Source organism: Hyaena hyaena, unplaced genomic scaffold (genome assembly GCF_003009895.1).
Source record: "Hyaena hyaena isolate Hyena2069 unplaced genomic scaffold, ASM300989v1 scaffold_633, whole genome shotgun sequence".
NCBI lineage: Eukaryota > Metazoa > Chordata > Mammalia > Carnivora > Hyaenidae > Hyaena > Hyaena hyaena.
Window position 1 is genome coordinate 167,766 of NW_024081266.1, and position 26,580 is coordinate 194,345.

Below are 26,580 nucleotides of genomic sequence, written 5' to 3' on the forward strand. Positions count from 1 at the left end.
TCCTAACAATATTACAGAAAAAGCAAAGAAAAAAATAGACACAACTATGTGACAAAAGCTATAGGAGACGTAAGCATAGGCAGACATTTAAAGTTTAAAGGATGAATAGATATTCATAGAACTGACAAAAAGAGATATTGCAGACAGAAATAAAATATGTACAGAGACAAGAGGATAAGAATTTAGCTGACTGTGAAGAACTGCCAAGAAGTTACACAAAGCTAGAGCACAGGTAGAGGTGAGGAAAAGGCGGGAAGATAGGAAAAGGTCGATTTTGTGAGAGACATTACACAGTTAAGACTATTCAAAGTCAATGAGGGAAAGGAGGCATGACAGGATCACACATGTCTTTTAGAACTTTTAATTAGCGTTCTCAACTGGAGACAATTTTGCCCCAGGAACATTTGAGAATACCTGGAGATGTTTTTTGGTTGTCACAATTCCAGGGGGCAAGAGGTGGGAAATGTTTTAGCATTTACTGGGCACAGGCAGAGATGCTGATAAAACACCCGACAATGCACAAGACAGTAGCCTGCAACAAATAGTTCTCTGGCCCAAAATATAAATAGTGCCAAAGTTACAAAACCTTGATTAAGAGCTAAATCCTAGAGCACAGGAATAAAACTAGAGGCAAGGGATCAAGTGGTCTGTAAGTTCAAGGAGAGCAGAGGGCAAGCATGTTTTACTTATCCTACAACTCCAGATCCGAACCCAAAGCCAGAAATAATGCAGAGAGATTCAGTAATTATTTAGTAAGTGAATGAAAGATGTTAGAGCTTCAGGCAAGAAGTACCAAGGCCTCAAATGTGCCTGTTGGCAATGGTAATGAAAAACAAATTCAAGAGACTAGAATAAAATACACATGCCTTATTTACTAAATGAATTAGGAAGTCTAACTCCCAGGCTTGGAATAACAAGTTTCACAGGGTCAGAAGTTCTATTTTACGCATTTTAAAGTTTCAGACAAATGTGAAATACTCAAATTGAGAAGTACAACAGTTCGCATATAGTCTGCAAAAATCTAAGAAAGGAAAACCCAATTTATCACCACACTCATCTTATGTGATCCTCTGAGTTACAAGAGAAAGTTCACTTAAAAAAAAAAAAAAAAACAACAACACACAAAAACCAAATCTTAAATGCAGTGTAGTAACCTGGAACAAGAAAAGGTAATTAGCAGAAAAACTTGGTGAGATATGAATAAGGTCTGGTGTTTAGTTAATAATATCATCCCAATGCTGGTTCTGTAGTTTTGAGAAATGTACCAGGTAATAAGATTAGAACATTAGGAAAATCTGCACAGAGTGTATAAAGGAACTGTGAACTATCTGTGCAACTCTTCGGCGAGTAACTTCTTATTCCAAAGTTAAAAGTTTATTTTTAAAAATCTCAAATGTTTCAAAATGTAAACATCTGGATCTATATTAAACATTTAAATCCATAGTTTATGAAAAGCTAAAATGTTAAGGTTTTTTCTTATGTCCATTTATACTTGGTACTGCTACATTGACCGAGGAAAGAGCAAAGAAAATGTTTAAAGGTAGCCAGATAGAACAGCAAAGAGGACATGGAGGGGGGCACTTGTTGGGATGAGCACTGGTTGCTATATGGAAACCAATGTGACAATAAATTATAAAAGAAAAAATAGCAAAGAGGAATCAACAAAAAAATTAAGTCAGTACTACAAATTTTCATTATTAAAAAAAAAAATCTTCTAACCCATACTCTGTTCTAACGTAAAATGATACACTGTGTCACCAAGCAGGCCCAAAGCTTGATAAACATTTTTTCCCATTACCATCCTATTCCCAATTTGTAGCAATCACAAAACATTCAGGACTGTCACCAAGGTGAACTGATAAGACATGATAGTAAACTATTACTAGAGTAGGTAGACTCATTTTTAGTTCAGCTTTTTTTTCTTCAGTACCTTAAGAAACTATATGCAAATATGAAAAAGCAGGTAAAATTAGCATTATAATAGTTTTTTCTAAATACAAAGAACTAGTATTTACCTGAAAATACGAATGGAAGAAAAAAACATTTATCTTAAACCCTAAAAATGAAATAAGTCTTTCAGAAAGGTACAAAATTTACCTGCTTGGTAATTAATTCTGATACCTGAATATACCAGTTGTATTTCTATGATGTGACAAAAAACAAGACGTTTTTGGTCATATTCCCTATATCCATGTCAACAAATTTACTGATTTGACCATGAGACTTAATATCAATTGTCTTGAGTAACCAAATGCTAATACTTAAGTTTAGCTGATTGAAAATAAGACATAGCATAATGGAGTCAGCCTGGTTTCATGACTCACTAAATAACCTTGGTCGAGATGCCAAAGTTTTCCATGCCTCAATTTCCTTTTCTATAAAGTAAGAACAGTTCCTCCTATTGACTGTTTAGGGTTTAAAAGAGAAAATAAATGAAAAATGCTTTGAGTACTGCCTGGCACATAATAATTACTCACAGAGGAAAGTTATTTACTGTCCATCATTCTTGCACTTGCACTGCCTACCACAGGGCTACATGACAATGTGTTTAAAGAATAACGTAACACATTCTTACTATACAGACCTGTAGTTTTTCAAAGAGAGGATAAACTTCTCCTTATCAATGAAACTCCTTTAATATTTTACCTTCCCCTTCTTTCAAGAACACCATTCTGCTCCCAGTGTAATTTTCTAAGCGCAAATACACTCCAGTGTCTCAAATCCTTTCTTTATTAAAAGCTTCTCTTTATATATAGATTATATACAAATATCATTATGTAAAGATTATGTATAAATATCATTATGTAACCAAGATAATCATATGCTGAAAAAAAAAATCATCAATGGTTGCCCACCATACACATAGGATACCTTTAGAAATTAGGTCAGTGAAAACCAGAATACATCAGAGACAAAAAGATACAAAAAGAGAGTGACAGAGAAGATAAAGGGAGAATAGCATGTGCAAATGGAGTCCAAGAGGAGAGAGAATGGAGCAAATATGATATTTTGAAATATAATATCTGAGAATTTTCCAATGCCAGTAAAAAGAGATGACAGATTCAAGTAACCTTATGGATCTCAAACAAGATAAATAAACCCCACAGACGCCAAGGCATATCACAAACTGTAGAAAACCAGCAAGAGAGATCACCTTCCAAGTAGCAAGTATTAGGAGATTTAAACCCACATTTATCAGTAATTATACATACAGAACAAAATGCTCTACATAAAACATAAAGATTACCATACTGTATTTTTAAAAAGCCACTTCCTATTTTTAAGAGACATGGGAAATAAAAGGACACAAAAAGGTTAAGAGTAAAACAATGAAAAAAAGATACACTACACTAGATAAATATTAAGCAAAAGGCAGAATTGCAATGTTGTTTTTTTAATATTTACTTATTTTTGACAGAGAGACAGAACATGAGCAGGGCAAAGGCAGAAAGAGAAGGAGACACAGAATTGAAAGCAGGCTCCAGGCTCTGAGGTATCAGCACACAGCCCGACACGGGGCTTGAACTCACAGACCACGAGATCATGACCTGACCTGAAGTTGGACACTTAACCGACTGAGCCACTCAGGTGCCCCCAGAATTGCAATGCTGATGATCATCAGTATTATAAGGATTCAGAAAAGGAAGATGTATGACTTGGATAGGTGGAAGAGGGAGAAAACACTCCTAGAAAGGCAAAAGGGTGGGTGGGAGAATAGGCTATGACTAAAATATAAAAGTCTCTGAAAATCAGAAGTTTAAATTGGTGCTAGAGAAGTTATGACACCATTAAAATATCTTAATCTCTTTATGCTACCTTGAGCAGAAGGACAACACACCAAGGGTAAAATTAAGTAAGATTAACATTGCAGTGTTCTAAGTATGACTGGGAAGGAAAAGAGGGAGAAGACACTGAAAGCAAGATTAGTCTGGAAGATGCTACAGTAATCTAGGTTTAGACAAGTGCCTAGTAGTAAAAGATACAAAGGAATGGATCTAGGAGCCTTTTCATAAAAGGAAGACCTATCTGTATCAGTTTCTCTTTGAAATTTTAAAGGCAAAAAAATGCACTATACTTTATAAAACAAATAACCAAACTATTTATTTTTCCATCATCATAACTAATCTGTATTGTGTTATAGGCCCCCACAAAGTCGATGTAATACATTTTAGGAAAACAGTTTTTTTCCTGTAGAGTATCAATGAGCTAGCTAGCCTACATTAGGTGCAATAAATACAATCCATAATTACATATTATGACTTCACTATTAAGATTACTGACTTATTAAAAAATGATAGCTTTTTTTCATTGAATACTAATGCACATAGTATGAAATTCTCTTGAAGTACTGAAACATTTTTTATATTCAAAAGCTCTTTACCAAGAGGATATCAACTTATTAATGAATTCAAACAACTCACCAATGCTGGGTGGGCTACCATAGTTAATTGGTGACTCAGGTGGTCTTCCACAATGCAATGCAGCCAGAGCAGATCCTTTCCATACAACATGCTTGCAGCCTATCAAACACACATAATTTTATGGATCCAAAGATAGGACACATACACAAAAAAGAATGTCTAAATCCTATTAGAAATTGTTCATACTTTTATTTGTGCGTAGCAAGGACTGTCTTCCAGCTCCTAATAAAGTTTGTACTCCAGGAACGCTTTGTGGAATTTCTTGTTCAAGAAGAGGTCCTAGACGATGACATATTTGCAGCAAGTGATCAGGTGCTAAATGTCTGTAATACTTCACCTATTATGTGAAAGACATATAAAATACTTGCTAAATAAAGTGATATGGTTCTTTATAGTAAATAAAATTTAAAAAACAGAATACTTTGTTCTGACTAGTCCACATTTCATTTTATTTGGGGTAAAAGTCCATGTTTGTTCTGTTCAACCACTTGACTCACAGAATAAAATAGTTACCCCAACCATCATTTAATTCACCCAGAAGAAAAACTGCTAAATTAATGTAACCTAAATATAGCAACTTATAAATTAGCAGATTCTAGTCAATGCAAATACTGAGAAGAAAAAATATACAGCATTATAACCTAAAATGTTTCAGTTTAACATTTTAACTTTCAAAACGTTACAAGTCATCCAACTATTAAATATAATAAATGTTTTGGATCTTTCATATAAGGAATATCTCCAGAATAATTAAGGATAAAACAAACAAAACCCCTGATAATTCATGTACTCATCACAAAATTTAAAAACACTTATAGAGCCTCTATGATGAATTTTGTAATTTACAAAAAAACCTTAGTGAGAAAGGCCTAAGTCCAACTACTGATTTAACTAAGCTTCAACTATAAAATAAATCTACCTACCACAAAAAGTTTGGGCACTTTTGGAACAACTTCAAAACACTGCTTAATTTACACTAGGATTTGAAGCCAAGACATGAAATTCTATAATTTTATTATCCATCCTGAAAGTCTTTAAGAAGACTCTAAAGAGAATTACAGGGAAAAAAAGTATACTATTTTATCACTTCAGAGTTAGGTTATCAAGTTACAAAAAATTTGTCAATGTACCACCTAAATATTATAGTTCAGCTGTTTTCAAAGTGAGTTCTGAGAACCCCTGATGGTTCCTGAAGTAAAAATCACAAATAATACTAATAAGTTATTTTGCTTTTTCACTTTCTCATGAATGTATGATGGATTTTTCCAAAGGCCAAGTGGCATGTGATATTGCAACAGACTAAATGAGGCAGCAGATAGAAGAAATCAATTAAGCCAGATGTTAAACATTCCTGAAAGTATAAAACAATGCCACTCTTCAACAATTTGTTTTAGAAAACTGTTATTAAAAAGTTATTTCTATTAACGTGAAATGAATTTATTATATTTAAATGAATAAAATACTTTATAATTTATCTTAATTTTTAAATCATGTGAACAAATAATTCCATGTAAACAAAGAAAATTCAGTAATTTTTATTAACATAAAGGGGTTCTGAGGCCAAGTATTTGAGAAATGCTACTCAAGTACACATGGTAATGACAATTTTATTATGAATTCCTTATAAGATCGATTTGGGGAGGGAACTGATGGGATGAATCATTTCATTACATCTTGCAGTATCTGTTATACCCGAACTGTAGAAGAACATGAATGGTATTTTTAAAAAGTTAGCTACTATTCATCCTTCTAAGCTGAAGCCAATTAAGAGAAACCAACCTACTTTTTATCATAATACATTCCTACCATGGAGACAACATGGAGGCACACTGTTACACAATTTTAAATAATACAGAGTGTGGCATATAGTAGATGGTCAATAAGTACTAGTGGAATGAAGACTTTTCGAAAAGAGGTTCTAACCTATAACAAATTATATATACTATATTATGTACCTCTGAAAAATCTTGAGATAAATCTGTTTGATTCTGTTTAATACAATTTCCTAAACTTATCTTATGAAGCTATGATTCTTGGGGTGCCTGGGTGGCTCAGTCAGTTAAGCATCTGACTTTGGCTCAAGTCATGATCTCACGGTTCGTGGGTTCGAGCCCCGTGTTGGGCTCTGTGCTGACAGCTAGCTCAGAGCCTGGAGCTTGCTCCAGATTCTGTATCTCCCTCTCTCTGACCCTCCCCTGCTCATGCTCTCTCTTTCTCTCAGAAATAAATAAAACATTAAGAAAAATTTTTTTTAATTAAGCTAGGATTCTTTTTCTCTATTATCACTTTCCTGACTCAAAACATACTTTTCCAAACCTTAGTGTGACTAGCTAAGCAAAACAAATTTTGAAGAAATTATCAAAGCATGAATTTTTAAAATTATACTTGAATCTTCCCTAATTTACTTAAAAACAAAATTTAAAGGAAAAAGCCTAGAATATTTAGAGTACCTTCTAGTTCTAAATTGTATATTTCTCATGTGCTTTCTTTAAACTGATCAAAATTTCCTTTAAAAATTTATTTTAATCATAAAGTTCATTATTTACGAACTTTAGTTCTGTGATTATCCTGTTTTAGAGTTTGCAAGACACACTGCAGGTATGAACTTGAAAATCCTTATTGCAGAATTGTGTCTTTGAATAAAATATTATGAATCCATATTCTCAGACTTAGTCTTTCCTTGGTGATTTAGTATATTTCAATTTTTCAAAATCAACTTTCACTTTAAAAGTTAGATACTTTCAGTTCTTAAAATCCTCAGGGACTTTCTGGCTTTTGAAACTTTATACAAGCTGTACCCTCTGCCCATCCACATTCCCCACCTCATTCTCCTTCATGTCTCAGTCTATGCCTCACTGCCTTCTATGACTTACTACAATACCTCTGCCCCTTCTTTTTGGACTTTCTATCTTTGTGTTTCCATAGCACATTATACTCTTTCCCAAAATATTCTTTTACCCCACTCATCAGCACTCTGTAGTACTTTATCATATTAACTGTTCTTCATATATTTTGATATCTAGACTTCAGTGGGAATCTAATCATAGTTATGATCATCTTCCCCCCCAAAACAACTCTATCTTGCCCTGTTTTGAAGGTTCCCTGCAGTATCCTAAGATTGCCGACTTGTCCATGACCTACATAAGTAGACATGGGCTTAGATCTCGTTTACCTGTCTACTCAGTACCTAACATCATACTTGTATTTAAGTGCTTGTTAGGTAAACAAACATTTGACAATATGCAGTAACTACTGACTTTTCCTATTCTAAGGTCCAGGATCCCAGAGCCCAGTTCCAGACCCTATTTCTTCTCACTCAATACTCTCTCCTTGGACAATTATTATACCAATGATTCCCAAATTTGTATCTGTAATCTAGACTTACATTTCAAACTTCCTTAAAAGATACTTCTCTTTGGAGTCCCAAATCCTCCTCAGCTCAACATATGAAAAAATGAACTCATAATCCTCATGTCAACACTCCTCCCCAAAATGTTCCCTACCCTGACAAACGGCAACACTATCTATCCAGCCTCAAACGAAAAAGTCGTGTTTTTCACATTGCCCATTCCTCCATCTCATTCCCAATATCCAAGTAGTCACCAAGTCCAAATGATTTGCCCTTCTTATTCTTCACAACAGTCCAATTCAAAATCATCTTTGCAATAAACCCCTCTCTCTCCCACATCCACTCATGCCTCCTACCTCACTGGAATCTATAAGCTCTTCTATTCCAGAGGTACTCTTTATATTGCAATCATTATCACCTTTCCAAAAGCTTTATCTGGTCAAATCACCCTGATTTAAAACACTTCAGAGGGATACCTGAATGACTCAGTCAGTTGAGTGTCTGACTTTAGCTCAGGTAATGATCCCGAGGTTCCTGGGTTCAGGTCCCCATGGGCCTCTGTGTTGATTGCTCAGAGCCTGGAGCCTGCTTCAGATTCTGTGTCTCCCTCTTGCTCCATCCCTCCTCAGCGCACACTCTGTCTCTCTCTCTCAAAAATAAACATATAAAAATTTTTTAAAAACACTTCAGAGATGGGGCACCTGAGTGGCTCAGCTGGTTGTGCGTCTGACTTTGACTTGGGTCATGATCTCGCAGGTCATGAGTTTGAGCCCCACATGGGGCTCTGTGCTGACAGACAGCTCAGAGCCTGTAGCCTGCTTCAGATTCTGTCTCCCTCTCTCTCTGCCCCTGCTCCACTCACACCTGGTCTTTCAAAAATGAATAAACATTTTTTAAAAATTAGAAAACAAAAAAACACTTCAGAGACTTTCCTTGCTCTTCAGACATCCAACTCCTTAACATGGTCTACAAATCCTGAAAGGCATGTATAGTCCATTCATACTTCTCTGCTTTATCTTGCACATTCCTAGTCCTACACAGTCCCACCCCCATTTACCATATTTAGATATACTGGCCTTTTTTCATGTTCTTTACCTGTGATCTCTGCTGTCAGGCTTTTCCCATGTGGCACACTCTCTACCTACATTTCCCTGCCCAAACAACTCTTCAATGTGCTTCAAATCTTCTCTCCAATATAACCTCCTTTGTTTTCCTTTACCTTACCATTCTAAATGTGTTACCTTGGGTGCATACTCTTGGTGACTGTTTCTTAACTCATGTATCAGTTTATAATTATACATTTCGAAGTTTAATAATACAGTGTTTTTCTTCTCAACTTCACCATTAACTACAAGAGAATAAGAATCAAGTCTCTTTTTGGTCCTAACTGCATCTCTCTCTCTCTCTCTCTCTCTCTCTCTCTCTCTCACACACACACATACACTACATACTTTTAAAGATAAATGAAAACTTTCTTTTGCTACCTTCTTAAATCATTATTCTTAATAAATATTACTCCATGTCATTATGGTCAATAAAATGTAAAGACAAACACAAATTTTAAAAAATTAAAATGGCTCAAAAAAATTAAAATGGTTCCTATATAGCATATAGGCATATTTAATTTTCAAATTAGCAAGACACTGTATCTTTAATATTAACTTACACTTTTTAGTTTGAATAAATGTTTATTTTATTTATTTATTTATACTGGTAAATAGCTAAAAGGAAATTGAAATCAAAAGGGAAATCGGAAATGATATCATAATTAAATCCCTTAGACAAAACATATATATTTGGATTCTCAGTAATAATTTGTACATTATTATTTGGGAAAAACAAAATATCATCCACAATTCTAATATACTGATCACTTTCCATGACCCATGCTGCTTTCAAATTCTTAAGACATTAAAGTATAAAAAGCATGACCAAATTATAAAGTTAATGGTGATAAATATTAACACTAACACATACTGACTGCACTCTCAATGCTAGGCCTTGTGGTGAGTATGGTAAATTTTACATGTAAAAGTTCAGTTAGTTATTTTAACAACCATAAGAGATATAACTATTATTCCCATTAATGAAGAAATTATTATACAATAATATAAAGCAAGGTTCCCAAGATCACACACATTTAGTGGATGGCAGAGAATCAAACCAAGCCAGTGTAATTCCAGCCCTCATTTACACTGCCTATAGTACCTATTGCCTCAGATACATATATAACAATATAGAAGAAAGCTTAAAATTGGACATTTTGAATAGTTTTCAACAGACATTGAACTGTGCCAGAAAAAGAAACATTCTAAAGTTCATTTTTAGTACAAAACAAACTAGCACAAATTCCTATAGGTAAAGGGAGACACAACAACTAAGGATAGAGGGGCACCTGGCTGGTTTAGCCCAAAGAGTATGTGACTCTTGGTCTCAGGTTTTTGAGTTCAAGCCCCACGCTGGGTGTAAAGATTACTTAAATAAATAAAACTCTTTAAAAAAGATAAACTAAGGATAGAAAATAAAATTACAAAGAGAGTGACAACCCTAAGTACTCTCTCCTACTGTGGCTAAAGGAAATCAATGTGATCAACCTTACTTTTCTCGATATTTCTAAGACTAAAATTTTAAACTCATAAAGTTACAAGGCACAAACAGATTAAACAACCGTAAAATTTATGATTATTATCCTTAAAAGAAAATTTTAAAAAATGCATATTTATCAGCTGTGCTCCCCTTTTAAATTCTCAAACATCTCATCTCTCCTACTAGATGCAACAGCCTGCTTTACAGATGCAAACTCTGATGTCATTCCACTGAGATTCACTCCTACACCAGGGGGCTCAGAGCTTTTTCAAACTTCTCATATCCCCACCCCTACCTCCAATCCCAATAGAGAATCACGTGATACAGTAACAATAATCTTTGGATTAATGGTCTATAATTAATGGTTAAAACCTGAATTAAAGGTATCCCTTTGTAAATATGTTATGATGTCTAGAGCAGAGGTCAGCAGACATTTTATGTGAAGGGTCGGATGATAAATATTTTAAGTTTTGAGGGCGACTATCTGTTGTACATGTGTGTGTGTGTGTGTGTGTGTGTGTGTATGTATATATATATATATATATTTTTTTTTTTTTTACCAGCTCTAAAAATGTAGTAACTTTAGCTTTGAGGCCTTATAAAAAACAGGTTTCCTACACAATTTATCTGCAACCAACATAGTTTACCACCCCTGATCTAAATAATTCTTGGTTCTATCTATGTTTCTACTATCAGGGATAGCAGAATTCTGTGAAAGAGACAACTCTGCTCAAGCCTCAACCCAAATCATAAACCTTTACTACTCCTTTTTCGAGTTGCATATATAAAAAATTTCTAGAACTGTCTATCACAATTGGAACAACAGGACTCTCTTCTGAAAATGTGAACTGTAGCAAGGAAGGAGCAAGAAAAGACTGAGTAGTTTACCTTCCTGCCTTTCTGGCTAAAACTATCTGCTTCTGTTTGCTATGCTACTTCATATAAACAGCCATTCTTCCCAACCAAGAAAATTTTGCCATTGTCAATGGAAATTATCATTAAAATGTAAATTTTATCAGTGGGAATAAAATATTAAAAAACCTGGAAACCACTGGATTCCACCAGACATACTGTCATTAAGAATTGTAGTCGGTTTTTAAAGAAAGGTCAAAAGTTTGATTAAAAGCTCTAAAGTCCAACAGTCTAGGTTTAAACTTGCTGAATGAGGAGGAAAACATTTACTCCACATCTCAATGTCGTCACCTACAAGACTGAGATTGCCTTGGTAGCTGATGTGGAGGTGACTATCATTTTAATTATACTCCATTTTACATGCTCCTCCACATTGATCTTTCATGTTGAGAATCTATCTAGACCTACACAGGGAAAAAACATTTTGGAAATCTTTTCAGACCTTCCAAAATGAGGCAGATCAATATAATTAATTAAACTACTTGATTTGCCTGTGAGATCTAGAAATGCCAGTCCTTCCCCGAGCATATAATTTAAGAAGTCCCTATGAAAAGAAGATCCACAAATATTCAGTACTACTATGTCCTGAACACCTGATTTGTTCTAAAAATGCCAGTTTTTCACAACTGTTTTCTCAATTTTTTTTCAAATTTGGAAGACTAGTTACTTCTCCTCTCCACAATAGTTCTAAGTTCTAAAAGGTCAGCTTAATAAAATACAATCCTTATTTTTAGAACTATTCTAACATATAAACAAAATCATAAATTTAAAAACCCTATTTGCTATCAATCATTCTCTAAGGCCTATTTTTAAAGCCAGATCTCAAATTCTCAAAACTTTAAACTTGTAATTATAAATCTATTACCATCTTTACAAAATAAAGGCTAAAATTACATCTACAACCTTTAAAGCAAGTTTACATTTTCTGAGCATTATTTTAGAAAACTGTGTGATAGCCTTCCATGTAGAAAAATACACGGAATACTTACTTTGTGTCAAGGATTCTCAAAATTTATCTTCACAAGCAAGTAAGATTAAGTATTTTTCCCATTTCACAGATATAGAAAACTAAAGTCCAAAGGTTACAGCTTCTTCAAAGTCATACATTTAGAAAGTTAGTAATCAAACCCAAGGTCTCCTGATTCCAAGATTAATTATTTTCATTCATTACAGTTTCCTGCTTAAAACTTAAGTTCCTGCTCCACTGTCACACAGCTCTTATGATTATGCGCTTAATAGAACCAACATAAACATTTTTCGAGTCAAATTCTCTAATCTGGGTAACTATTCTCAGAAGGACTCTCTACATGCCTATGATTTCTTTGTAATTAGAAGTATAATAAAATTAATACAGAATCTTATTAAGTGTCAAAATTAATCTTGGTGGTCTATTTACTCTTAATTAACGGTCAATAAACATGCTTGAAAGACTATCTTCTATTCACAATTTAATCAACCACCTAAGAATTAATTTAGATAATTCAGCTAGTATTATCAATACATATCTGTCTTTTAAAGAATATGCATAGTGCTCTTCCAAATTTTATTCATCACAATCTGACCAAATTTTACTAAAAAAAACCAAAAAACAAAAAAAACTTTATCAAGAATTTAGGTTTCCACAAACCACAAAAGATGCTTTATAAAAATTAATTTAAAACACTACATGATAAAATTTAACTTTTTGAAATAACACATTCTGAAGTTTTGGTTTTTAAATCAAATCATGTTCTCTGAGCAAAATTTGTACAGTTAAGAAATCCTCTTTAAAATATTTACTAAACTAGAATTTAAATTTCAAATTTGGGATTCTGCTGGAAAAGTTATCGTCTATTAATTTAAGACGAAAAATTCTTAAACTATTCTTAAAGTGCCAATATAAATACTCTTAAGAGAACGACCAGTTTCATTTTTAGTAACGTTTCAGTTTCAAACAGTATACTCGAAATAACACCACACATACAATGGCAGAGAAGTTGTTTTAAAATAAAAATGCATGTTTCTCCCAGTTGCCTAGAATTTACTATTTCCTCACCCCAAATCTAAACCAGAATCAAATGACACAAGGTAAATATTTCTTGCATTTATACTATAACCTCTGCCAAGACAGGCTACGTGCCTGTTCTCTATCCCTGATAGAGATCAAATGGGTCATGCCACCATGATCATAGGCCACTTGGGAGTCCAGAATACATGGATTCTTTATGTGCCTCCTCGGCAGGGGGCTGCCATCATCCATACTACTACGAATAACCTAAGCTTTGTATTACAAAACTCATTCTATTTATAATTTAGTTTTAACTTAAGCAAAAGGTGCATCAGATCATGTTGTTAACTACATTTTCTTAATATAAAAATCTCATTCAACCAACCATCCATCCTCTTCCTTATCTGTGATCCCTGAGCTCAAATAGGCTGCTTCTGTGTGTATAAGGCAAAAAAAGGTAGACCAACTTCACATCTGAAGATTGGCTTCTCACATATTTCACTTTCCTACATCATAATTTTGATTTTTTAGTACACTGAATTCTCAAATTCCATAGAGAAAAAAGCTATCATTTTCCCCAATCTGTTCTAAAATACACTCTTCTATATTCCATATGCTCAGTAACATATACTTACCTATTCTAAAATAATTTATTAGTTTTCACAAATTACTCATAAAGGTACCTATAACATAGCTTCTCACAAGCAAAATAGAAATTGATCATTTACACATTTTAAATTTATTTCTAAAATGCTAAGTTTGGTTCGTATTATAGAACAGCTTTCATTACTTTTAGATAGAATTACAAAAGCAACTTAAATATCCTTAAAAAAATGCACTTATTTTAATGCCTAACTTTCCTGAATTTAATTAAAAGTCCATTAAAATGGATAGACTTAGTACTGTTAACTAATGTCCACTTTGCTATTAGTATTACATATACTTTTCTATGAATTCAGAAGCTTAAATAGGGAAACTCAAGAATGAAATTAACCTGTCTAGTATTACTTGTGTAAAACAAGTTGCATAGGATACAATTTTATCTGTTATAATGCTGCAGTGACAATGACAGGTAACTATACAATTTGGGAAAAAGAAAAATGACTACAGTAGACTAGAGAAAGTGCGTCTACATAAAAGAAAAACTTATGGTCTGACATACAAATTTTGAATGGGTTAAAAAATTGGCATTCACAGGATTTATTTAACCTAGTGCTCACTTAAAGATTAATTCAAGTCTGTATTAATTCAAAACATGTATCTTTAAACCCGACTGACAAAACACCCTGACAATTTCAAAAATAAAAACTATTGTGAGGAGCTTAAATTATATAAATCTTTTAACAGAAGGAGACAGAAGCAACAGCCAAGTTCCCTTCACATATCCCTAAATATCATCTGACTACCAAAAGATAAAAAGCTTCATATATTCTCTAATCAATTTTGGACACTTCAAACATCCAAACATTTCTTAATGTTAATTAGTTCACCAAAAAAAAGTCATAAAATCACTATACAGACCACCAAAATTTTTCTAGAATTCTAGCCACAATGCGTTAAAAATTCTTTACTTTTGGTATTTATTATACTTTTTTTTTAATATCTTAGACTTAATTATTTCATCTTTGGATCTACAACATAATTATACCAATGGTATCTTCTGAAGTTCTAAAGCGATCTTTCTTACACTGCCGCTATGTTCAGAAAATTATGCATAATTCTGAAATAAAGATGTTTTTCTTAAACTTTAATGCATTATAAAGCTAAAATTGGAAACTTTACTACCATGACTAAAGTTCTGATAATAGCAAACACTAATCTTTACATAGTACTTGATTGGTGCAAGTCAGTTATCACTCACTGAATTCTACAAAATATGGCTATTTTTAGCCCATTTTACAGACTGGAAACAAACTCCTGCAGTACTATTCTGCCTCATTACTCATGTAAAATACCATTATGTAGTTGGGGACGGGATAATCCAACTTCTCCTTATGTTCAGGCCGCTTTACAATCATTCAGGAGTATAAAGAATTTAACAGATACTTTGTTCCATTTAAAAGTATTTGTAAATGCCTCAGGCTTCTTAAAATAATGGTATATATACCAACAGAATAACTGCATAGGTAAGAACGGATGAAGTTTTGCCCATTTCAGCCTTTCAGCATGTTGTTTCCCTATGTAGTCTTCATTAAAAGGATTACGACATTTACTTATTTATTTATTTATTTATTTATTTGGGGGGGGGGAGGGAGGGAGAAAGAGAATCCTAAGCAGGTCTGTGCTGTAAGCGCAGAGCCCAATAAGGGACTCGAAGCCATGAATCATGAGATGGTGACCTGAGCCAAAATCAAGAATCGGACACTTAGCCAACTAAACTACCCAGGCACCCCAAGGATTATGAGACATAAAAACTGTGTTTTAGAGACTACCAAGCAAAGCTTCCTCTTTCACTGATACTCCATTGGAAAATGAAATGTAACTCTACTCTACACATTCACTTCATTACTCATCATAGCTCTCCCCCAAAATTGTACTGGTTAAGTTTTAAAAGCACCACATTATCTTTAATATAGAACAGAAATACCTCATTCAAAAACTTGTTTTTTTTCCCCCAAAACTTGTCTCCTAGGTTTTGTATCTTAACTTTCACATTAATCAGCACACTCTAAATACATGTACACTTAAGATCTACACTTAAGTATATCTTATTCATGGTTCTTATTCTTCTCTGAATTTAAGACCAGCAATAATTTATGAAAACTAGCACTTAAACCACGTAGAGAAACCTACTAATTACAGACTAAAGAGGAAGTCTAAAATGTGGTTAGGGTATCAAAAATATTCGTCTATCTCTAAGAAGAAACATACTACAACCTAAGAACGGCACTATAAAAAGCATTTATACAATTTTCTAATCTGCAGGTTTTCTCCGTATCTACTTTTTTGTTTTGGATAACCATCAACAAAATGAAGAGTTTAGCTTTTAGAAACAATGTATTGCTAGTTCTAGTTCAAAATTAATTTTCAGATTACAAAAATTTCAATTCACTTATTTTACAAATGAGGTCACTGGGACCCAAAGAATTCCATGACTTGTTTGAAGTAACCAGCAGGCTAACTGTGGACAGGACTAAAATTACAATCCATATCTAACTCCCAATCCTTTCACTTGATTAGAAAGATTTCTAACGAGTGGAATGGTTTTAAGAAAAGTAGGGCCACCTGGGTGGCTTGGTCGGTTAAGTGTCCTACTTCGGCTCACAGTTCGTGAGTTTGAGCCCCACATCAGGCTCTGTGCTGCCAGCTCAGAGCCTGGATCCTGCTTTTTAGGTTGTGTCTCCCTCTCTCCCCAGCTCATGCTCTGTGTTTCCCTCAAAAATAAACAAACATTTAAAAAAAAATTTTTTAAGTAAATACTACTACATAAAATAAGAATTACATCATCTTAAAAGAGTAACAAAACATGAACCCAGTTATATAGCAAACAAAAATAAACCCAGCCTTGTAAACAAGAAATGTAATCAGAATCTCAAACTTGGTAAAAAACATTTAAAGATTCTGCCTCAAGATCCCTTAAGTATGCAATCACCACTAATTAAGGTGACAACTAGATAGCGAAACTTAATAAACCAACTAATTTCACTATTCAAATTAAGAAATAAATGACAAAGCTTTCCCCTTGTCCAAAAATTAGCTGAGTTTTCCAGTTCTATAAAAGGTTGCCACCTATGCTTGGTTCCATTTAAAAAATAACAATTCTGATGAAAGCTTATGATATGCCCTTTTTCTTTAAGATCAACCTATTTTTAAAAATATAAGCTCTGTTTAAACATATACCATGAGACAAAAAAAATTCACTTTCTATCAAATTCCATTCAATGTTAAAAATGTTTTTAATCTAATGGTAGATGGTAATACAATCATGTTTTACAATAACTTACCAATCACACAATAAGGGCATCATTTTTTAAAAAACCTTAAACCTTTAAAAGTGTTCTTAAAACTCCACTTTCCTCTTGGTCAAAACTCAATCACTGTGATTTATATGTAGGCTGACTACAGATGCTGATCTATGCTTGTTTTTAAATCTCTCAAGTACAAATATACATCAGACTAAACAGCTGTAATTTGAGATTTTCTAGAAATTTCTATCTGACATATATAAATTCTTCCATTTAACATATTACTCAATTTATCCGTTAACATAGCAACCAATTTCCAGGTAGAGATAGACACTACTGAAACCATAAACAATAGTTACTATTTTGGTTTCATTCATCAGGGTGGACTTAAAACCAATGTTAAGTAAATTCAACTTGAAGACAACAAAGTCAAGATTTTTTAAGTCTTAAGAATAAATTAAGACATTATTCAAGAACATTAAGAACATTACTGAAGAGATTTTGCATGTGCTCACCTACACATATGGTGTTCCAAAATGTTTGAGAACTAAACTGAATCTCAAAAAGCCGAATAAAATTAAATACCCACACACCTAGTTATGCAGTTTGATGGATATAAAAGCACTTCAAAAGGTGTCTTATATCCATCCAGTAGATATGGAGTGAACAATATGCTGAATGAATTAAAAGAGAAAAACGAACCAGAGAACTCTTAAATTTTAAGGAGAATTCTTAACTGCCTCATAAGTATGCCAACATGACTGTTCAGGTAAAAAGGTGACAACACTCCAAGCAAAAAACCCCACTTCCATGCAAAATTGGTGGATTTTGAAAAATAACACACTAATGAGGACAGCACTTATTATCCTAAGTCTGACAAAGAGTCAAGAAATATAAATTCATTTTATTAATGAGATGAGAAACCCTCTCAAAAAATTAAAAATGAACGTTAATATCCCTGTTTTTACTGGAGAAAACAAGATGATATTCCTGCAAGTATTAGACAGTCCCATAATTTAGCAAGAATCCATCAGCTACTTTATTTTAAAAATGTAATACTACATTACAATATTACAAAACAGAGCAATCTTCAGTGACTGAGGTTTTAACGAGATGCAACGATGAGTTGTGTAAAATCTGCCCAATTCTTAAAAAACGGATTATAAGCTCCATAATTTTTTCAAATAACAAGACAAGGAATCCACTTAGGATTTTGTCAAATATTTACACCCCCACCCCATACCAAATTAAAATATTGCAGGCACTGAATCTTGGAGTTTGCTTCAAACTCCATTCACTGTAGCAAAGTACTGAACAAATGTAGCCTCAATCACTACTTTAAAACAGTGTAGAAATAAACCTACCGTTATGGTTCCATAAGTTTCCTAACCCTAATGAACACTTAACAATCTATATTAGATCATAAAGGTTTCGATTCAACAGTTAGATGTTCTATAACCGAATGAAACAAATGCCATCAAAATGTTGCCATGCCTTCACCTCACAGAAGACCTTCAGTTCTGGGGTGAAACTTCCTAATCGTTTCAGAAGCCCTTATGAAATAACGTTACTCGTTAGAACCACTTCAAAACATCAGTTCCAAGTCAGTCGCCCTGCACAGATTAAGCGCCCCGCCACCCCGCCGTGTGACTGCTTTTACTGCCCCAGACGCACATATTCATACCAACCACCTAAATCGGTTTAGGAGACAGTATGAAAAAACAGAACTACCGAACACAAATCCGTTACTCGTCCGGCCACAACAGGTCCACTTTCACAAGATCACTATCAGAAATTACTAACACATTCACTTAGAAACCCCGCAAAATTAAAAAATAGCTATTAAGATATACGCCAACATAAACGGAGAAACTTTTACTTGCCAAGTTCCAGACCACAATAAATATATGCGTAAAAAATCAAAACTCCTCAGTGACCTCCAATAAGTGGTTTTAACTGAAGTCGCAGAACAGCACGAGAATTAGCAAAAATTAGAAAAAGCCTGTTAAACTTCTGGCTTTCAGGGCGTCTTACAGGCTTTTACACGTCTGCGAATGTGTTTTGGCAAAAGCACGATGAGCCTCTGGCCGACTCGCATCATATATCTGAACCCCTCAAACAAAAAACCTAGCTCTGAATTTAAGGAAAGCAGAAGAATCGAGAGAGGCAGAAAAAAAAAAAATAAATAAAATAACGCCTTGCTACGGTTCCGCTGCGGCTGAATAGCCTGCTTGTGAAATGCTAATGCCACTTCGGAGCAGTTAGTCACCAGCTATTGTGTGGGGCAGGAGAAAGCCGAGCCGACCGCGCGTGCAGAGCGAGCGAGCGAGCAAGCGCGCCCTCCTTCCTCGCGCCGCTCCCGCCGCCGCCGCCGCCTCGCGCGCGCCCCCGCGCCCGCACGGACGCGCGCGCCGGCCCCTCCTCCTCCGGCCTTGCACTGCACAACACTCATGACGTATCTTTATTTCTAGTACATTAACAAAATATCGCAAATAAATTGTTGGCAGCCCCTGCGGCCTCGGGGTGCGGGTCCCCCCGACCACTGCCCCCCGAAGCCCCCGCGCCGGCCTCCCGACCCTCCCCGTGGCCTTTGGAGCTTTCACGTTCTGGGGCCAAGTTTTTGTCTCTGTAAAAAATTGCGGGAAATTCAATTTTTATTCGACTCGGGGAAAAGTTTCTTTGCTCCGCGACGTGAATGTCTCACCAGATTCTGGTAGGTCCTGGGATGCTCCTTCCCGGTCCAGTCGGTGCGGCGGGGCAGCAGCTGCGGGGAGAGGACGCCCCGTGAGCCCGGCCCCCAGCCCCGGCCCGCCAGCTCCCCTCCCCCGCCCGCCCCGCGCCCCGGCGGGGACCCCGAGCCCCGCGCCCCGCGCCCCAGCGGCGGCGGTGGCGGCGGCACGGCCCAGGGGCGGCCGCGCGGCGGCGAGTCGCGCCGGGCCGCCGCCGCCCTTACCTCCTTCTCGGCCACCTCGCGGATCAGCACCTGCAACAACAAAGCGGGGAGAGCTGAGCCCCGCGCCCCGGGCCGCAGACCCGCCGCCGCCGCCGCCCTCCCCCACGCCCGCGAGCGGCGAGCGCCGGCTCGGCCCGCGCCGCGCGCCGCGCGCCGCCGTACCTGAGCCGCCTGCTGACAGGGTCCATCTTCCAGGAACCGGGCGATGAGGAAGTAGAGCTCTGCGCGGGAGAGGGGGACGGGGAGACACACAGGCTTAGCGGCCGGGCGGCGGGGGGCGGGGGACCGCGGGCGGAATCGCCCGGTGCCAGCGGCCCCAGCAGCCCCCCGACTTACCCGATCGCAGCTCCGAGAGGCCTTTCCTCTCACAAGACATGTTTATGGGTCACTTCAGGGCCGCCGGCGGGACACCCCGCCGCCGAGGGGAAGCGGGGATGGTGCCGCCGCCTGCCCTATAGCTGTCAGTGTGTGTTCACGAGCCCAGCCTCGGCTCCACCATTCAAGCAACGGCGGCGGAGGCGGAGGAGGAGGAGGAGGAAACAACAACTCTCAGGCAGCGGCTACGGCCGCCGCCGCCGCCTCCGCCGCGGATCCCTCCGCCGCAGAAAGGAGTCCGCCGCCTTCGCGGCCCGGGCTTGGCCCCGTCCTGGGCCCGCGCCCCCGCCCCCCGGCGCAAAAAAGGAGTGCCTCCGGCCCCGCGCCCCAGCGCCCCCACACCCAGTGTGGCGAGACCCCTGCCCCCTCCTCCCCGGCCAAAGGTGCGATTTATTTATTTATTTCCAGTCGGAGAAGATGTCGGAGCCGGAGCCGCCGGTTGGCTGAAAGGCGCTTTCTCTGTGGAGGCCGACCGCGGGAGGGAGGGGGCCGGGGACGGCTCCGCGGAGGGATCTGACGCACACGAAGCCGCAGCACAGGCTCTATTCAGCGGCGCTGGCTGGGGCTGAGATGGAAGTTAGTTTCTATGTAGCAGAAATGGGAAACAAATGAAGCAAAACTGCCCAAAGAGGGGAAATGCCCCGAGGATGGGTCTCACTCTCACGCGCGCACACAGACACACACGCAGAGAGCCCTCTCGCGCTGGGCAAACTCGGGATCGCGCTCCCCGGCCCGAGTTGAATGATAGTGTTTGGTTTCTGTCTCTTGCCATGTGCATGTGTATAAATGCTGCGGATTGGCATCTGTGTAAGTCTTGTCCTGCGTTATTTCTGCAGCCTATGCAAAGTGTTGTGTAATTTATCGGAGTGCTGTATATTGCAATAGACGTTCGGCTCTTTTTTTTGTTAAGCACTTGGCGTTTGTGAGCCCGTTATTTGCTGAAGCCACCTCTGCATATATCTTTTATTATTGCCATTGCCTTAAGCATTTTACATTTTAAAAATGTTTTATTCTATTTTATTTTATTGTTTACGGGCAAAGCGAACTCCTGATCTGTACTTCAGATACTCTTTTTCCTGGTTACAAAAAGACTAGTGATGGCTAATTAGGGATTTGGGATTAAAGAACCTTAAAGCTTTTTTAAGTATTTACAGGAAGGAATGATGTAAAGCTGAGAGGGAGGAAAGAACGCTAATATTTATCTCTAACTGATCTGTAGGTAATTTACTGACAGATCAATAACCTACCGAAGGATATTGAAAGAGCATACGACAGTTTAACCAAGGTGATTAGTGATTAAATAATTTAAATCATCTGTGTATCTTGCAGTTGACTTCGTCGTGCTAATTAATGGCTTCTAATTTGAGGTGTAAACCATTCCTGTTTACAGTTAATCACGGGAAGACTTCTTGAAAACTGACGAAAAGAGAAAAAAATTAATCTTTGGTAAATTAGTATGTAATTACCGGTTTTATATGCTAAATCATACATCTGTGTTTTGCTGATGAGGGTAAGGGCCTTGTGTTTTAAAAAACGAATACGGGTGAAATTAATGGAAACAATGGAAAAAGCCATTTGTTAGAAAACAAGGACACCAAGTGATATTTATCTCCAGATGATTTAAGCACTTTTCAAAAAGACTTGATAGTTGATTTTTTTTAAGGGTTGCATTTTAAAGGGAATTAGGATAGTCGTTCTTTGTTAACATTTAACAAAAGATTCTCCTTTAACATTTTAGATAATAAACTGCATTTTATGTATCTGGTCTAAAAAGGTTATTTGTGGGTAAGGGGCCAACAAGCTGTATTATGGTTTTCTAGATTGTTTCCACAAGCCTTGTTCCCTCCTAGCTCCTTACATTACTAGTGAGAAATACTTGCTGCAACTGCCTTGTTGTTGCACTGCAAGACTGCACCGGTGTGATGCCCTATACTAAATATCCAGAAATCATGTGAGGAAGAAGGAAAAAAGCCTCAACCTCTTTGGAAAGATAGGATGTAAAAATTGCCTTTTAGAACAATCTTAATCAGATTAAAAAAAAAAAAGAAGTTACCATGACTCGTCCTACCACGTAGCCTGGTTATCAGAGCTACTGTGTTTATTGAAATGGCTAGCCTTCAAATACTGAAAATATTTGCATTTTATAGACATTAATTCCATTCTATCTATTATAGGTAAGTGGCTTGCTCCTGGATAGTTACGTTTGAAAAGACGGTCATTTAATATGCCTTTTTGCAATTCTGTTTCTTTCTATGATTGATGCTTTCTATTTTAACTTTTTAAAAAGTCTTATATTCTTCGAATAATTGTGATATTTTACATCATCATGATATTCTTCATACAAACATATTTTAGGAACTAAAAATTACAGTCATAATCTTGTGGTTTTAAAATATTTGTATTAGTCTGATTCTTACTAATAGATGTTTTATCCTTGCAAAGAAAAATAAACCAAATTATGACATGGAATATAAAATTACTCTGGGTAAAGTTTTCCATATATATCTTGCGAGTGTTATGTAAACATGGAAAGCTAGTATGATTATCTCATGTATGCTTTTCATTTAGAAGGCCACGACAACTTTTCCCAAGCTTGCTACCAGTACTTAGCTGCTAAAAAATTGTTAAGGAAAATTTCCCTACTAAGTTTTCTGAAAATGATGCTCTTGTTATTTTGACTAACCTTTGACAATGTTTATGGTTTCTTTTTCAAATACCTAATTTGAAGACATTTGTAACCTTGCCTTTGAATTAATTTATTACTGTCAGTCTGCTATAAGAAAATATAGGTTACCGGCTAAAATTAAAGCTTTTTTACAACCAAGTAAACTATTTGTTTTTAACAATAGAGGTTAAATTGGATTTTTCTAAGTTCTTCAAATATAACAAATACTCCCTTATAATTTTTTAATTTCTTATGAACATGAAACACATTTCTGGATTCTGGCCTCATCAATTAACTATAAAGTTTACATTAAGTCACTCATTGTGCATATGAACGCAGAAAGCCTGTACATGGCGAGTAGAAAGAAAATCTGACCTTGAAGTCCTATACTTTAGTTCCCAAGGCCATGGACCTTGCACTTCTTCCAGTATTAACTCTTTTGCATGTGAGGATAGCTCAGATTCCATCTATATCCCTTTTTGTTTTATTATTTTAACTTTTTCATGGACTTCAAAAATAAAATGCCAACTTAAAAAGATTTCCACGCCTTTTATATTAGAAGGCTAACAAGCATAGTAAAAATTTGAAAAGCTAACAACAAATATTTTTATATAATACACACTCTTCAGGAGAATTATAAACTTTTCTTGAAATGTCAAAGTTTCTGTAAAATTCACTTCTTTTCATTTGGTATCACATGAAACAAGGTAAACACTTAATTGTCTTGATCACGATAAGCCATTATTCCAATGAAATAAACAAATGCTGCCATTTAAGTCCTTCCTAGAACAAGACGGGATAATATTTATAAATGAAAATATCCTACTACATTTATGAAATTTGGTTTGTCTCCAATAGTATGAAATAATACATAACTCCAAAAATTTCTGCGAACACAATTTTTAAAATTATATATTAAGTCTTGTTTTTATTTTGATATTATGCTTTTATTGTTTTATAGCAAAAGCTTTATCCTATAAAGCGTAGAAATGGAAAAGTAGAAAGCAATCTTCTTCAAAAAATGCCTTCTTTTTTAATACTCATCTGCCCTAACAACAATATACAACTATCAATAGAGTCTTATTTAACACACCCCACTCCTGCTCCTGGCTTGCTCCCTGATATTGTATGTTTCTGTCCATGTCTGTTTGACTTTCTCTCCACCCAGACATTCTTCTTTCTTCACAAAGCTTGGATGTATATCAAATTTGAAACATACGAGCAGATAAACTTTTTGGCTGCTCCTGAAAGAATAAAGATAACCAGCTTTAATAAACCAATCCATTATTTAACAATTTGTGTTGCCTCCCTTGTATCTCACTGAAAACCCTACTTACTTATGTTAGAGCTCAATTCCTTTTAATCTGTAACAAAGATTAGTCGTTTACCAACAATTGTATAATTCCTCACTTATTTGATTGTTATTAGTAATTCACCAACTTTTTTTCCTCCAAATTAAATAATCCTACTAGCTTACATATTTTATATGTAAGTCTTGGTTTACACAAAAAATACACATCTTCGTGGTCTTATTTATTTTTTTAATAACAATTCATGAGTTAACAGTACAATTACAAAGATTAAAGAAGAAAAGCAATTTTAGAACATATTCCCACAAGATTTGGAGCAGCACAGTGGATGAAGTAGAAAAAGCTGTTCCAGATGGGAGGAAACTTAAAGAAGTCTGTAGGCATGTTCTATAATATGCAGATGTCTGATGGATCAAGAGTGGGCTGGACTAACCCAGAACCGTGGAAACAGGAAGGTAGACTCTGGGGAAGAGATGCAGAGGCTTTGAAAGTTGCTAGTGGTGGTGTCTTAGATAAAGCATACTATTTTGAATGGGATTTAAAGATGGGATTTGAGGACAAGAGGTAAGTACTCACTTGTCTTTACATATGCCTGATTTCATAAACTTTGCAGACCCCAAAGAATAAAAAGTATTTATTCATGAGAAGGTAAGGGGGGGATTTATATGACAGTGAGGAATCTCTACATGATTTAAAAAAAAAAAAAAAAAAAACCACTCAGAATCAAGGACACAAAGTAGATACTGTTGGTGAAGAAGAATGGTTGTTTAAAGAGGAAGATCTGACTGACAGAATGCCCGAAAGTCTGACTTGAGACTAAAAGATGAGAGTTAAGACATTTATGAAAGATCCAACTCAAATTGAGAATGAAGCCAAATTAGATTTAAAGTAACTTTGTAATAAATAGTATTTCCATTTTCTGAATTCCCACAGAAAGGCCTGTCAAGTTTTACCACCTTACTTGTAAATTGCCTTTATTTTTCTTCTTATGTATATATGCTTGCCAAAGATCTTCTTAACTTATGCTTCTGTTACTTTAGTCCCTTTGATCGGTGTACTTAAGTTTTTTGAAATAGTGATTAGCTAACTAGCTCAAACAAAGAATGCATTCCATTATACAGTTGTAAAATTTAAAATAATATTGACAAGTAGATCTTTCAACTGAGATGTGTGTATGTGCAAAATTTAAGAAAAGCTTATAATTTGATTTTGAGATTACACCTACAAATTCATTCCTAAGTATTCATAGGTTTTCATGCTTATGTTTAAGCACATAAAAATGGGTACAGATGAAATGGGTATAGTAGATTTCCTAATGGATCATCACAACTTACCAAATAACAATGATTTATAGAAAAACTAATATAGCCTTTAAATGGAATCTCCTCATAAGCACATATGTGTTATTTTCTCTCAGTAGTTCTCAGAAGTGATGTTACTGAACATCATTAGGGAACATCTTTCTTAAGAACATTGAGTAAGTGGTATCATACAGGAAAAAAGAAATATATTGCCTCGTTAAATGTCTTGCCATCTTTACCTGTCCAGTTTGCACACATTACACCTTATGCTTACTTTTGTCATTCAGTGTTTTGGGTTTTTTTGGTAAATATAAGATTTTCACCTTTCCCCCCATATCCTCATATTTTCAGTTTTTTCAGTGTCTCCTGAAAGTTTCATTCTCTTTCTGTCACTGAAACTTTAGTTTTCAATGGTAAACCAAGCATAGGAATTTAAAAGTGTAATTAATGTGGATATATCCTAAGGGCTCTAAAAATATAAAGAGAATCTATTCTTTGCTTATAGTTGAGAGTGTCACACATTAAAATCTTCAAGATCTCTTATTTTCAGCTTTCCAGGTTATTTACACAAAAAACTAGAGAAATAATTTACACAACTGGTGTGAAAAGAAAAAAGCCTTCAGTTCTCTACTTTCCGTTAAGAAAAGAAATGAGATGCTACACAGCAAGCCTTTTCTGTTTGTGATATATATATATATTTTTTTTGTGTGTGTGTGTTACTAAATTTTTATTTCAACATTTTTGCCAAAGTCAACATAAATCTGGCCTCTTTAGATATTAAATTTTGCTGAGTTAGAGGAATTACTGATTTTGTGG

The 26,580-nt window shown here is 35.9% G+C and overlaps 1 protein-coding gene across 2 annotated transcripts in view; it reads right to left on the bottom strand.

Annotated features, from left to right (window-relative positions):
* The window catches only part of LOC120219600 (pleckstrin homology domain interacting protein), a 130,038-nt gene extending 109,392 nt beyond the window's left edge, over positions 1–20,646 (bottom strand). For both annotated transcript variants that reach the window (XM_039216423.1, XM_039216422.1), the window contains exons 1-6: positions 20,450–20,646; positions 20,276–20,334; positions 20,114–20,143; positions 19,865–19,924; positions 4,608–4,758; positions 4,422–4,520 (exon numbers count right to left, since the gene is read on the bottom strand). In XM_039216423.1, the coding sequence (XP_039072354.1) occupies positions 4,422–4,520; positions 4,608–4,758; positions 19,865–19,924; positions 20,114–20,143; positions 20,276–20,334; positions 20,450–20,489 (439 nt within the window). In that variant the 5' untranslated portion in view covers positions 20,490–20,646. The remainder of the gene's footprint in view (positions 1–4,421; positions 4,521–4,607; positions 4,759–19,864; positions 19,925–20,113; positions 20,144–20,275; positions 20,335–20,449) is intronic.
* Between the last annotated feature and the right edge of the window lie 5,934 nt (positions 20,647–26,580).